Genomic DNA, 12,717 nt, shown 5'->3' on the forward strand with positions numbered 1-12,717 from the left:
TCAGAAATGAAAATAAGCACATCAAGCTTCAAAGGCGAAATGGCATCGCAAAACAAAGTATCCATCGGCATACCATAGCCATTTACAAACAAAACAGTTTCTTATAATCTGCTACTAGCAATGCATGACCCTTCAATTCTGACCGGTGGCCTGCTGCAGCTCCCTTGAGCGCGAGACCGACTGTTACATTGAGGTGGACGGTACCGAAGTGCCACTGGTTTCCTGGGCGGTACGGCGCTACAGCCGGTACCTGCAGCAGCTGGGCAGACATTCGCCACGCCGGCTCAAATTGCCTCAGGTGAGACCAACGGTCAAGGACCGTATATGGTTTTCATTGCCTTGCAAACTATGGTATAAACACGCATATAACGTTCACGATCCACTGCCAAAAGAAGAACGGTTTCGGAAGAAGCAATCCGCTTACATTGCAGACCCCTTCGGTGCCTACAGCCTAGCGGCAAACTATGATTATCTGGCTCTGCTAGACTTTGTGGCAGCACATTTTACGGTGACATTTGTATTTCCTCAGGGCTCTGGCTCTCCGGAGGCCTTGGCTACCGTAGTCGAATGGTGCTATCTGCCTGCAAGGGACGCCAACCGACTGGTCACGACTGACAACTGTGCCGACATCTACCGGGTCGCCCGTGCACTGGAAATACCCGGTAAGATATTTTGCCGAAACGTTAGTACGAAGTAACTGGACGGGCAAGCGAACCAGAGGCGGGGGGGGGGGGGGGGATATTTTGCCGAGTAGCAATATTCGCAGTCAGCCTGGGCACGGTAAACTGAATATTTCATGCCTCGCTGATTTTTCGCCCATTAATTTCCTGCAGATTGTCAGCGCACAAGTAGAAGTATTGTAGGTAGGCCGTTAGATTTACCATTAGCGTTAAATTAGTGTCATTATTCATAAATAGCATTAACGTTAAAATTATGGGCGCCTATCGCACTGTCATTCGCTAAACCATGTCTTTCCGACTGACGACAGAGCTGATGGAGCAGTGTCGGCGGCTGCTGGACCGCGAGGAGCCGGAGCCCGTGACCCGGGGCGGCGTCGTGACCTTTGAGTCGACTGAGGTCGAGGAGCGCAGCTGGCGACCGACCCCGTCTCGAACGGCGGCCGGCGAACACGGCAGCGCCTTCCAGCTGAGGGTGGACGCGGTGGGAGAGGAGGAGGAAGAGGATGACAGCCCGACGCCGCGACAGCGTCCCAGACGATCCTCGTCGTTCGGCAGCTCGTCGCCCAAGGTAACACCAAGAGTCAGATATGGCGGAAAATAATACGTTTCAAATTTGGCCCTACAGACTCTTCAAATCCCATTCACCTTTTCTTATCCAACTTCATACCTCCTTATGATGTTGATGTGTTGGAAGCCAGTTAACATTCCATCATCATCATTTCCATCATTCCATTCCATCATTCCAGGTTATATTGAGACGGTGATATCATGGAATATGAAGTTCACTAGGAGACATAAAAGTAAACTTAACAACAAGTATGGATAGTATAAAAATTCTCTCAATGAACTGTCGCGGTCTAAGTGGCCTTCAGAAAAGACGGGATGTCATGCATTATCTTCGAAACCAAAATTACGATGTTCTCTTTTTGCAAGATACGCATTTGACAGAGCAAGCGCTGCCTTATTATAATAACCTCTGGAGAGGAAAATGTTATCATTCATGTTACAGCTCCTGTAGCCGTGGATGTTCAATACTGTTTAACATTAACACGCAGCATCAAGTCATCAAACAAATCAGTTCAGGCTGCGGAAATTACCTTATAATAATATCAAAGATCCATTCTGAGACTTTTGCGTTCGTATGCATATATGGTCCAAACAAAGACCAACCTAGCTTCTTCAAGGAAGTATTTTCTCACTTGTCAGAAATTGAAATTGACCACACGATACTAGGTGGAGATTTCAATTTCATCATAGACCCGACGATTGACGCGTTAAATTACGCACGAGAAAACAACGTGAACTCAAGACAACAATTTATGCAATTGGCAAAACAATATAGCATGGTTGATATTTGGAGACAATTGAACCCGCAGGAGAGGAAGTATACCTGGACACGTAAAAACCCATTTAAATGCGGTCGTCTCGATATGTTGTACGTGAACGAACAGCTAACTAACAGAGTAGCAGATGCAAACATTGTCTCCGGATATAGGACAGACCATTGTGCAGTTACCTTAACGATACAAACAAAACAGCATCAAAGAGGAGGTGGTTTATGGATGTTCAATACTTCCCATTTATCAAAACAAGAGTACATCGAACGAATCAAAACATGCATTCATAATACAATAAAACAATACGCGGTACCAGTATATGAATCAAACGTTTACACAAATTACAAGAACTTTAGTACCATACAGCTAACGATAACAGATTGCCTGTTCTATGAAACACTCATTATGATGTTAAGGGGAGAAAGCGTCAAATTTTCAAAACAAATAGCCAGACAGAACAGAGCAAAAGAAGACCAACTTAAAAATGAAATCGACAAAGCGCAGCAAAAATTCAACGAAACAGCGTCGGAGAATGACCTGAATTGCCTTGAAATTGCAAAAACTAAGCTAGAAGAGTTCAGAAGCCCCATTGTTGATGGTTTAATAGTTCGCTCTAGAGTAGCATGGCATGAACAAGGAGAGAGAAGTTCTAAGTATTTTCTGTCATTAGAAAAAAGAAATGCTTGCGCAAAGTCCATTCAATTTATTAAAGACGGTGATAAGACAATTACAAATATCAACACGATTCTTAAACGATTTTCAGAACACGTGGAAAACAAATATAGTAAGGATGACAATATTAGATGCGAGCAAAACTTAATTGCGAAAAACATAAGCAACCAATTGACCATGTCGGACTGCGAGAATTTAGATACTGAAATAACACTGAAAGAATTAACGGAAGCTCTTTACAAGATGAAAAAAGGGAAGACACCTGGATCTAATGGGTTTCCCGTTGAATTTTTTAGAACTTTCTGGTATGAATTGGGGCCATTTTTGCATCGAGCTTTTATCGCATCTCTAACAAAACAGCAAACACTAGCGTCACATAGAGAGGGAGTAATCAAACTAATACCAAAACAAGGGAAGTCGCCTTACGATATCAAGGGCTGGCGCCCTATCACATTACTAAATGTTGATTATAAAATCGTATCCACAGCAGTCGCCATCCGGCTTAGAAGTATTATCAGTACAATAATAAGTCCCTGTCAAACTGCATACATTTCTGGCAGATATATCGGAGAGAACACTAGGTTAGTGTATGATATACTGACAATAGGAAAACAGAGAAAAATGAACGGAATGATTGCTGCAGCTGATTTTGAAGCAGCATTCGAATCAGTTTCTTGGGAATATCTTACGTCAGTGTTAGAAAATATGAACTTTGGAACGAGGTTCATAAGCATCATTAAGTTATTGTATTTGAATCACCAAAATTTCTCTCGGATCATGATAAACGGACACCTCGGACCTCAAATATTCTTACATAGAGGAATTCGACAAGGTGATCCGTCATCGGGTTATTTATTTAACATTGCTGCTGAAGTGTTAGCAGGAATGATCATTCACTCATCGAAATTAAATGGAATAAATATATCTCCCCAAAAACAAGTACGCATATCTCAGTATGCGGACGATACAATATTATTTTTGGACGGGTCTCATGAGTCTCTGAAAGGAGCTATGCACGAACTAGATCAGTTCACTCGCATATCGGGGCTCAAAGTTAATATAAATAAAACATCTTGTTTGCCTATCGGTATGCTTACTAAGGATTGCATTCCTACAGACTTGGGTATAAAAATAGTAGACGAGCTTAAAGTTCTGGGAATAATTATATCAAATAATCTAGACAATATCACAATTAGAAATATTGAAGAAAAAATGATATCAGTACGTAAAGACTTGTATCAATGGAAAAGACGAAACCTTACTCCGATAGGCAAAATATGCATAATCAAAGCAATGATAATTTCTAAGCTAGTGCATCTTTTCATATCCTTACCAAATCCACCAAAAGTGTTCTTTAAAGAAATTGAAGGTTTGATTTTCGATTTTATTTGGCACGGTAAGAGGGATAAAATCAAACGTACAAAACTCATGCAGAGCTACGGACAGGATGGATTAAAAATGATAAATATGAGAGCGTTTATTGATAGCATGAAGTTAACATGGCTCAAGCGTTTCATTTCCTCTACAGGAGATTGGACAGAAATAGCGAGGACACAATTACCCCCTGGATATCAACTTCTTACGTACGGCAAAGAAAAACTGAAATCTATCAAAAGTAAAATCACAAATAACTTTTATGTTGATGTAATGGACGCTCTGATAAGATTTACCAAATATTATAAGCCCAGTAGCGAGGAAATACTAACGGAGACTCTATGGTTTTCTGACCATTCAGGATTTGCCAACAGCATAATCAGGGAATGGAATACGAAAGGATTGCGCTTTGTATCCGACTTGTTTGACCAGAGAACCCGGAAATTGCTCACAAGAGAAGAATTAAAGGAAAGATTTAATATAAAAATAGACTTCTTGAATTATGAAAGACTTGTGCAAAAACTGCCAGAGAATTTGGTAAATAATGCTGCCAACGACCTTAGCAGTCCTATCATACCTTATAAAATACAAGCAGTAATGCATGGAAAAGCATTTACGAAGCTTGCATATGAAGTCCACCTAAAAGCAGCAACATCAAATCATAAGTATGTGAATCAACGAATTGAAAGCAAATGGGAAAATGATGTTGGACAATATGAGAACGGGTCGTTATTAACCGTAATGAATGCCACGAAGTCAACATATCTTTTGTATTTCCATTATAAAATAATCAACAGAATTTACCCCACAAACAAATTGCTAGTATTTATGAGTATTGCAGAATCGAGTGATTGTTCTTTTTGCCAAAACGAGGTAGAAACTATCGCGCATCTTTTTTGGTATTGTCCAAAAACTCAATATTTTATTCGAAATATACTTTCGCACATGAAAGAACATTATGAAAAAACAATCTGTGTAAATGAAATGAATTGGTTCTTCTTAACAGACCTTTCAAGCGTTGACGTTTTAGTCATCACCTTAGCCAAATATGTAATACATCAAGCACGAAAACAAAACAGCATTCCAACGTTAGCAGCAGTGATGAATGTACTGAAAGCGGAAGTGACAAAAGAATACCACGGATGTAGATCTAATGGAAATGTGGATGCTTTTAGGAAGAAGTGGGGAAAGCTTGTGAAAATAATCGAAGGAGATACAGTTACGTGAACTTGTTCTATTCCTACACCGTTCAAAAAAAAAAAAAAAAAAACGTTAAAAAGTGCTGCAAAGCGTATCGAGACCTTCCTTAGCTGTTTTCTTTATAGCATGTAGCGTGTCTCGCCTGCGCGACACACACACACCCACACCCCCACACACACGGCACACACCTACACACACACACGCACCCTCACCCACACACCTACACCCCACACACACACACATCACACACACACACGCACCTACACACACACACACACACGCACACACACACGCACACACACACGCACAAGCACCTAAACTGATACAAACACATTGCACAAGCACACCGACACATGCATATACGCACACAGTCACAAACACAACCCAGTACAAACAGAAATGCCTACACATACATAAATGCAATCATTCCGTTTCTTTAACAGTGTAGTTTATGTTGTCTGTTTAATTACTTGTTTGTTTGGTTGCTCTTTGCTCACCTAGGTTACTGTTTGTTGTGTTTGAACGGAAGATTGCTGAACGTTACTGTGTTTGAACGCCGGCCTGTGGCGGAGCCCTGAGTTTTGCCGAGCATTGGGCCCCCGCCCCTATGACCCATCCGGGCCAACCTGGGTACCGGTCCCAATTGAAAGGGACCGGTCGGCCGCCCGGGCGGGCGGGGCGCCGGCCTTTCGAGTGTCGGGTCGGGTCGGCGCTCCCCTCGCCCGGGCGGTGGTTAGGGGGCACCCCCGGGAAAATGATTTTCCGGGGGTGCGGGCGGGGGCCCGCGGCCCGTGATTCGTTACGCCAACGAACAATCGAAACGGAGGGAGTGGCGCCCGCTCACTGTCTTCGACAATCGAGTTTACTATGTTGTGCATGCTGTGTGTCCTGCTATGCATATGCTGACGATCTCAACCCCGGCCAGAAGTAAGCGGTATTACTGCACGCTGTTGCAGTTTGTGTCTGCGATTTGTGTTTGGTGATTGTTGTCTGTGAAATAAGCTGTGAAGTGTGCCGTGTCCAATAAACTTCAGCGAATGTGAAAAAAAAAAAAAAAAAAAAAAAAAAAAAACATTCCATCATCAAGCTTTCAAATAAATGAGCGGTGTCATTGCTTATTTATATTGAAAAGCTTGTGCCGATCCGTCCGAACAACAGTCATTGGTTGAAAATATGTTTCACTAAAATCCCCTGCCTGTGTTTCAGCGGTCCTACAGCCGCCTGTACACCCGCGAGGAGCACGAGGCCGCAGTCGTCATTCAGTCGGGCTATAGAGGTTTCCGGGCGCGTCAGCAGCTCAAAGAGCAGGGTATCGAGCTGGGAGGATCCGGCTCCAGACGCCGGTCGGCGACAGGCGCCTCCTACTCCCGACGCGTCTCCTCGACTCGCACCTCCCAGTCACGGCAGATCTCCTCACCGCGGATCGCCCAGTCACGGCCGGCGGCCCCCTCTCAGTCCTACCAGTCGGGGAAAATAGCCTCGTCTCAGTCGACCTACTCACAGAACGTGTCCTCGTCGACACCCCGTCTGTCCAGCTCGCGCTCGGAAGGCACCACGGGTCAGAGATCACGCTCCGAGCTGCAGAAGCAGACATCGGGCGGTTCTGCCAGAGGGGGCGGCGACGCGGCGATACGGCAGCCGCAGAGGAAACCCAGCGAAGCGGCGTCCGACGGGTTCCACACCGTGTACGAACACCGGTCGACGGGAGCGGTGCGGCCGAGCACACCCGAGTCGCGCCGAGACAACCGGCCGTCCCAGACGGTCACCACACGCACCTCCCGGCGAGACAACGCGGCGAGGTCGCCGGCCAGGTCACGGTCACGCTCCGGGGTGAGTGATAAGAACAGATAATGAGTGCTAGAATCGGTGACAGGAAAGAATGCCATCATGTTCTCAGTCACTCTTTTGTTGTTGTCATTTGTTTGTTGGGTGTATGGGGCGCGCCGACTGCGAGGTCATTTTACGCCCATCAGTCACTCTTTAACAGCATTATGCAGTTTGAACGCTCAAAATTCAATCAAAATTTGTTAGAATACGATACCGTTTGGCGGCCCCCATGCTTAGCGTTTACGTTACCGAGCCTCATGCCATGCGGTACAGTATACCACACCAGGCGCAGACCACTAGCGCCATCTATTATCGAGTTTGAAAGTAGACTCAGTATTGCGGAACAGCATACCATGGCAGGCGTTAACACCTAACGCCATCTATGTACCGGAGGCTTAACCATCTTTCAATGCCTTACAGCGTGAGGCACGGCTCTTCGCACGGCTGCACAAGTGCACAGTGCACACTCATCAATGCGTGGCATAGATGTAAAACCAGCTTGACCAGTATTCAACTGCTTCAACCAGTGCTAACTACCTCCCCATCCCCGTTTCGGTCAGTCACGGTCGCGGGTGTCGTTCCGCGGCGACCGGACGGCCTCGGGCACAGAAGAGTACGCGGCTGTGGTGATCCAGCGTAACTTCCGGGCCTACTCGGCGCGCGTCCACTACGAGGAGAAGCGGTATGCAGCGGCCACCATCCAGCGCTTCATGCGAGGACACCTGGCCAGAAAACAGGTGCGCGAGATGCACGAAGCCGCCGCCAAGATACAGAACTGCTTCCGGGAGCACCTGCACGACAAACGCGGCCGAATGGACCCGGAGGTCAGGTGAGTGGGATGGGGTGGAATATGAGATGAGGTTGGTAGGACCCGGATGAACCCTCAGACTAGCTGAGTAGGACTGAATGCACAATAGAGATCAGTGGAGTGAGGTAGAATAAATTCAAAACCAGGTCAAAGAACGGGGGTGGACCCTGGGATAAATTAAAGGTGAATGAAACGGAACGGGGATCGTGGTAAACCCAAAGCCAGGTGAGGGCCTTCTTTGAGAATAGCCACGCTGATGTAACACATTGTCAGACACGACGTTGAGAGTGAAATGTGCTGTTTCCGCTCCCCGCAGCGGACCGGTCAGCCGCGTCGTCTCCTCCTCTTCCGACTGGAAGTGCCGCTCCCTGCTCCACCCCGAGGGTAGCACGGTGCTCGTCATGGCCGGTCTCAACCCCATGCAGGACTACTGCGCAAAGTACAACTCCGGACGGGACATGTACCGGTACCAGGCCTTCCAGGTAAGGCACACAGCGCACTAGGTTCGGTCAGCTCTTCTTGGAAGTGAGAGGAAAGGAACATTGTCGATGAGGTGGAATTATAATGCTTCTTCGACTCTGACCATAGCGAGACTGGAGCTTATTGTTTAGCAAATGTCATCTGGGAGCGTTTCAAGGAAAAAATATCAGTGACATGTTTTTTTATATTCTTCCATTAAAGCAGTAGCAATTCTAACGATACACAAACATCATGTGTATCATTTGTACTGCACGGCAGAACGCCTGGGAGTACGTGGGCCAGGTACCGGAGCCGCGCCACCACGCCTCTGTGGCGCACCTGCGGGGGCTGGTGTATCTTCTGGGAGGCACGGACCCCAGCTACCGGGACGGCAGTACGCGCTGCCGGCCCCTGAACACGGTCTGGGTGCTGGACCCGAGCACCGGCGACTGGTGGCAGGGGCCGCCCATGAGACACGCGCGCATTCACCACGGCACCGCCGTCGCCCAGGTGAGAAGTGTGTGGTGAGAGTGAGCGGGTGAGTAGATCGCGCTGGGTGGGTGAGAGCAGCAAGAAACGGGTGAGACCGACAGGGAGAGGCCGAGAGCCGCGCAGAGGGAGGATGAGAGCGAAATAAAGCGGACACGAGCGGGCGACGAGTGTGAGCGGTGAGCGGATAAGAGGCGATGTGTCTTGATGGATGAGTGGCTGCGGGTCCGGTTGCCACGCTAAGCGGTGCTTGTTGCAAAGGATACCACGGACTCACCAACCGCCCTTGCCCACACCTGGTTCATCGGTAGTAATTTTACTGACCGAAGTGACCACCTCGACGCACTAACTGCTCCTCCCTCCATTTCCCCCAGGGCCAGCTGTACGTGATCGGCGGCCAGGACGGGGACGGGTGTGCGCTGACCAGTGTGGAGCTGTTCGACCCCGACCGGAACTCGTGGTGCGAGCTGGAGCCGCTGGCCTGTGCCCGGATCGGAGTGGCCGCCGCCGTTCACCACCATCGCATCTGGGTGGTCGGCGGCATGTGTCCCGTCAAAAAACAGGACGTTGTCAACACCGTGGATATCTACGACACCATCAGAAAACGGTACGGCGGGCGTAAAGTTTAGACCGAGTGTTCTGTCGTGATACCTTTCGTCCGGCACTTTGTAGTTGTTGTTTGTGCGCCCCCTCCCCCTCCCTCCCTCGGTTTCTAGCGAATAAATCACGAGCACGGCGGTAGATCACGACGAAACTTTCCGTGCCTTTAAGTTTATCAATTTTTCACGTACCTACCCACCCTGAAAATTTCATGACCTTGTCCCAAATGATTTTAAAAGTTAAATGACATTTGACCTGCGACCTGTTTCTCGAGCCCATGTCAGATTCAGGCCGGAATTGCGATTCGGTGTATGTCGGCGCTCATTATCATCCGTGCGTTTCCAGACTTTTTGTGATTAGAAGCGCATCAAGGTGTAAAATGATGTTTGACTCATGACATGGTGGGCGTCGTCAAGGTCAATGGAAAGTCCGGTCAAGCTCATTGAACTTTGATGACATCCGGTGACTTTTTAGTCTTACGAAGTTTAGTTTTGCTTAGTAGGTACCTTCACAAAGGCAAACATCAGTAGTTATCAGTTGCGGCCAAAATTGAAATAAGAATCTTTGTAGATCCCTTGGTTGTGGTTGTTTCATGAATAGCGTGTGCGGAAAATGGGATAATGAATTGATGACTTCAACACAGGTGGAAGCAAATTATCCAACCAGTAACTATGAAGGTAAAAAATACAGTAAAAAATACAATAACATAAAATGTAGGTGGGTACGTTACCGCTGAAGTAACTCCTGAGATGGCTACCTCCGTTCGCCCATTGAAGACCGGAACACGACAGTCCATGGACGTTGGACAACTGGAAACTGGACTAGAGCCGGTCGAGTCTTTTCAGTGAAATTATGAAGCGCCGGCCCAGTTCCACTCCCGCCGACATGATCACAGACCGTTCGATTCAAATTGAGATGTAGGTCTCGCCAGTCCTTGGAAACTCGATCCCACACCGTCAATGTGCCACGCCTGACGCCACACCGTTCACAAGCACGGTTTGACGCCGAAAATCACAATGTCTGGAACCACCACCACCCATCACCATTTATCACCCCTCACTGTCAATCCCGTCACTCAGTCTCACAACCAACCCGCCGCAGCCTCGGTAACAGGCTCCGTCCGGCGCGGACGCGGAGGTGACAGATCGGACGAACCGAGAGCCGCTGATTGGTGGGATGAGTGGTCACGTGACACCACTCGTACACCGCCTCGGGCGAGTTACCCGAGAACTCGCCGGGAGCGACAGGCTGCCGGCGGGCGGGGCGGGACGGGACGGGGGGAGGGGGAAGAAACGTCTGCGGGCAGCTTGGGTGTCTGGTTCCTAGGGTTCCTAGCCTAGTTCCGGATCGTAAAATGGAAATTATCTACAACATGAACAGACAGGCCTAAAGGGACCCTCCCACCTTCAAAAAAGTTAATGAATTGGCATGAAAGTGATGTCACTCGGTTCAGAAAGAGCCAAAACGAATATTACCACATTCCATATAGGGAATGTGGCTATCTCTTTGGCTCTCTTTGGCTCAATTTGGCTATCTCAACTCAAAACTAATGTTAAGGTCATAAGGTGGGATGGTCACTTTTAGTGGAACTGAGATGACTTGACAACATCATTCACCTCGAGGCTCGAAACCTAAATAGCAGACCGCCAGCATTGTGCTCAGCTCAGCTGAACTGGGGGAAAGAGGGCGAAAGCTTCCAGAAAACATATAAGTCGATACCGTTGGGTTTGATACCCGATAAACACAATGCAATTGCAGAACTGAGAGCGCCAGAGCAATGAACGCAGCGTGCAATTCATCTTGCCCACTACAAATCTATCAGTAACATCAAAATTATTCCAAGAACCATTTCCCCGAATATGTTGTGTCCGGAATTGCTGTAGCAAAAACCAAGTATATGGTCAATTAATTATGCATTACATATGTGGTGCTTTAGCTGTTAGCGCATCCGCAATTTGTCGGTGAGGTACATAACTACTAGTTCGTCCCGCTGCCACCAGGTGGTGTCAGGGTCCGTCGCTGCGGCAGCCCCGCTGTTTCGCCCGTCTGGTGGTGTGCGCTCACCGGCTGTTTCTGATTGGCGGAGCCGGCCGCAGCACGCGCCATCAGAAGGCCATCAGTAGTGTGGACACCGTGGACAGGTTTTCAGAGGAACAGCGCGCCTGGGTGCATGTGGCTCAGATGAAAACATCTCGCCATGGCCACGCCGTGGTGCCGCAGAGTGAGCAGGGGTGGAGTGGGGGGGGGGGGTAGATTAGAGTCTGGAGAGGTTCAGGCTAGAGTGAAGAGTTCAGGGTATAGTGAAAAGGTTCATGGTAGAGTGGGGGGGTTCAGGGTAGAGTAGAGGGGCGCAGGGCAGACTGTGTGACGTGACAGGGTGAGAGGTAGGGTGGCAAACTTGTGGGAAGCAGTAGGGCGCCAGGAATGAGCGCATAAACATGGAACTTGGACATTGGACATCGGACAGCTCAGCTGTGACGTGGAAAGGGGAGGATAACAGTTCAAAAAAGTAAATGACCAAACACCACGGTGGAACCCATCTCACTACAAGACAGGCTCTAAAGTAGTAACTTCCGTCACCGCACAACCCTTCCGCTCTCTGACAGCCGAATGCGCACTGTCCGACTTACGCCCGCTACCAGCGACCGCGGCCCGTCACCCTCGATCACCACAGGTCGGCCTCTGACCCCGCCACACCCGTCGCCAGGTGAGCTGGAGTTTCTGATTCTGGGCGGCGTGAGCTCCCAGGACGCGGCCGCGCTCAGCCTGGTGGAGCAGTATAACGCTCGCTCCAACCAGTGGGTGCGCGGCGTCGCCCGACTGCCCAGCCCGCTGTCGGGACTGGCTGCCGTCACCATCCCGCCGTCCCGGCGCAAGTCGTGACGTCATTGGCGACAGGTGACGTCAGAGTCACGGGTGACGGGTGATGTTGACAGTTGACTGCAGACCGTCAGGTGACGTAGGAGAGGTAACGTCAGACCATCATTCACAGCAGACCGACAGATGGTGTCAGAAGAGTCACTTGGCCAGCGCGACGGTGGTCGAGGGCTGAAGCCTGGTGGACAACCGCGAGGCCACTGTTCAGAGCGAGCTGTAGTGTTGACTTGATATTGAGTGTCCCAATAATGCATGATATGCACATGTTCGGGCATCCTATGCCCGTATTTATGACAATATCGGATGCTTCCCTGTACTTTGAGCCTAATGCAGCCTGTCAGCAAACAAACGACGAGCGCAAAATACAATTTCGTAAAAAACGTCATCGTCGCAA

The 12,717-nt window shown here is 48.6% G+C and overlaps 1 protein-coding gene across 1 annotated transcript; it reads left to right on the plus strand.

Moving 5' to 3' along the window:
• Positions 1-39: 39 nt before the first annotated feature.
• On the plus strand, positions 40-12,706 carry LOC122375902. The gene is made up of 10 exons (XM_043355482.1): positions 40-57; positions 530-662; positions 989-1,248; positions 6,470-7,093; positions 7,651-7,919; positions 8,215-8,380; positions 8,637-8,867; positions 9,221-9,453; positions 11,447-11,667; positions 12,154-12,706. Exons 1-10 carry the CDS (start codon positions 40-42, stop codon positions 12,327-12,329), a joined length of 2,331 nt encoding a protein of 776 aa, XP_043211417.1. The 3' UTR covers positions 12,330-12,706.
• The last annotated feature ends 11 nt before the right edge of the window (positions 12,707-12,717 follow it).

The sequence above is a fragment of the Amphibalanus amphitrite genome, unplaced genomic scaffold, assembly GCF_019059575.1.
Source record: "Amphibalanus amphitrite isolate SeventyFive unplaced genomic scaffold, NRLGWU_Aamphi_draft 000042F_arrow, whole genome shotgun sequence".
In the NCBI taxonomy this organism is placed as follows: domain Eukaryota; kingdom Metazoa; phylum Arthropoda; class Thecostraca; order Balanomorpha; family Balanidae; genus Amphibalanus; species Amphibalanus amphitrite.

Excerpts from the sequence above, each read along its gene's own strand:
- LOC122375902 (XM_043355482.1), top strand. Across the intron at positions 7,094-7,650 it reads GGTCACGGTCACGCTCCGGG|TCACGGTCGCGGGTGTCGTT; the intron begins GTGAGTGATAAG and ends CGTTTCGGTCAG. Across the intron at positions 7,920-8,214 it reads CGAATGGACCCGGAGGTCAG|CGGACCGGTCAGCCGCGTCG; the intron begins GTGAGTGGGATG and ends CGCTCCCCGCAG.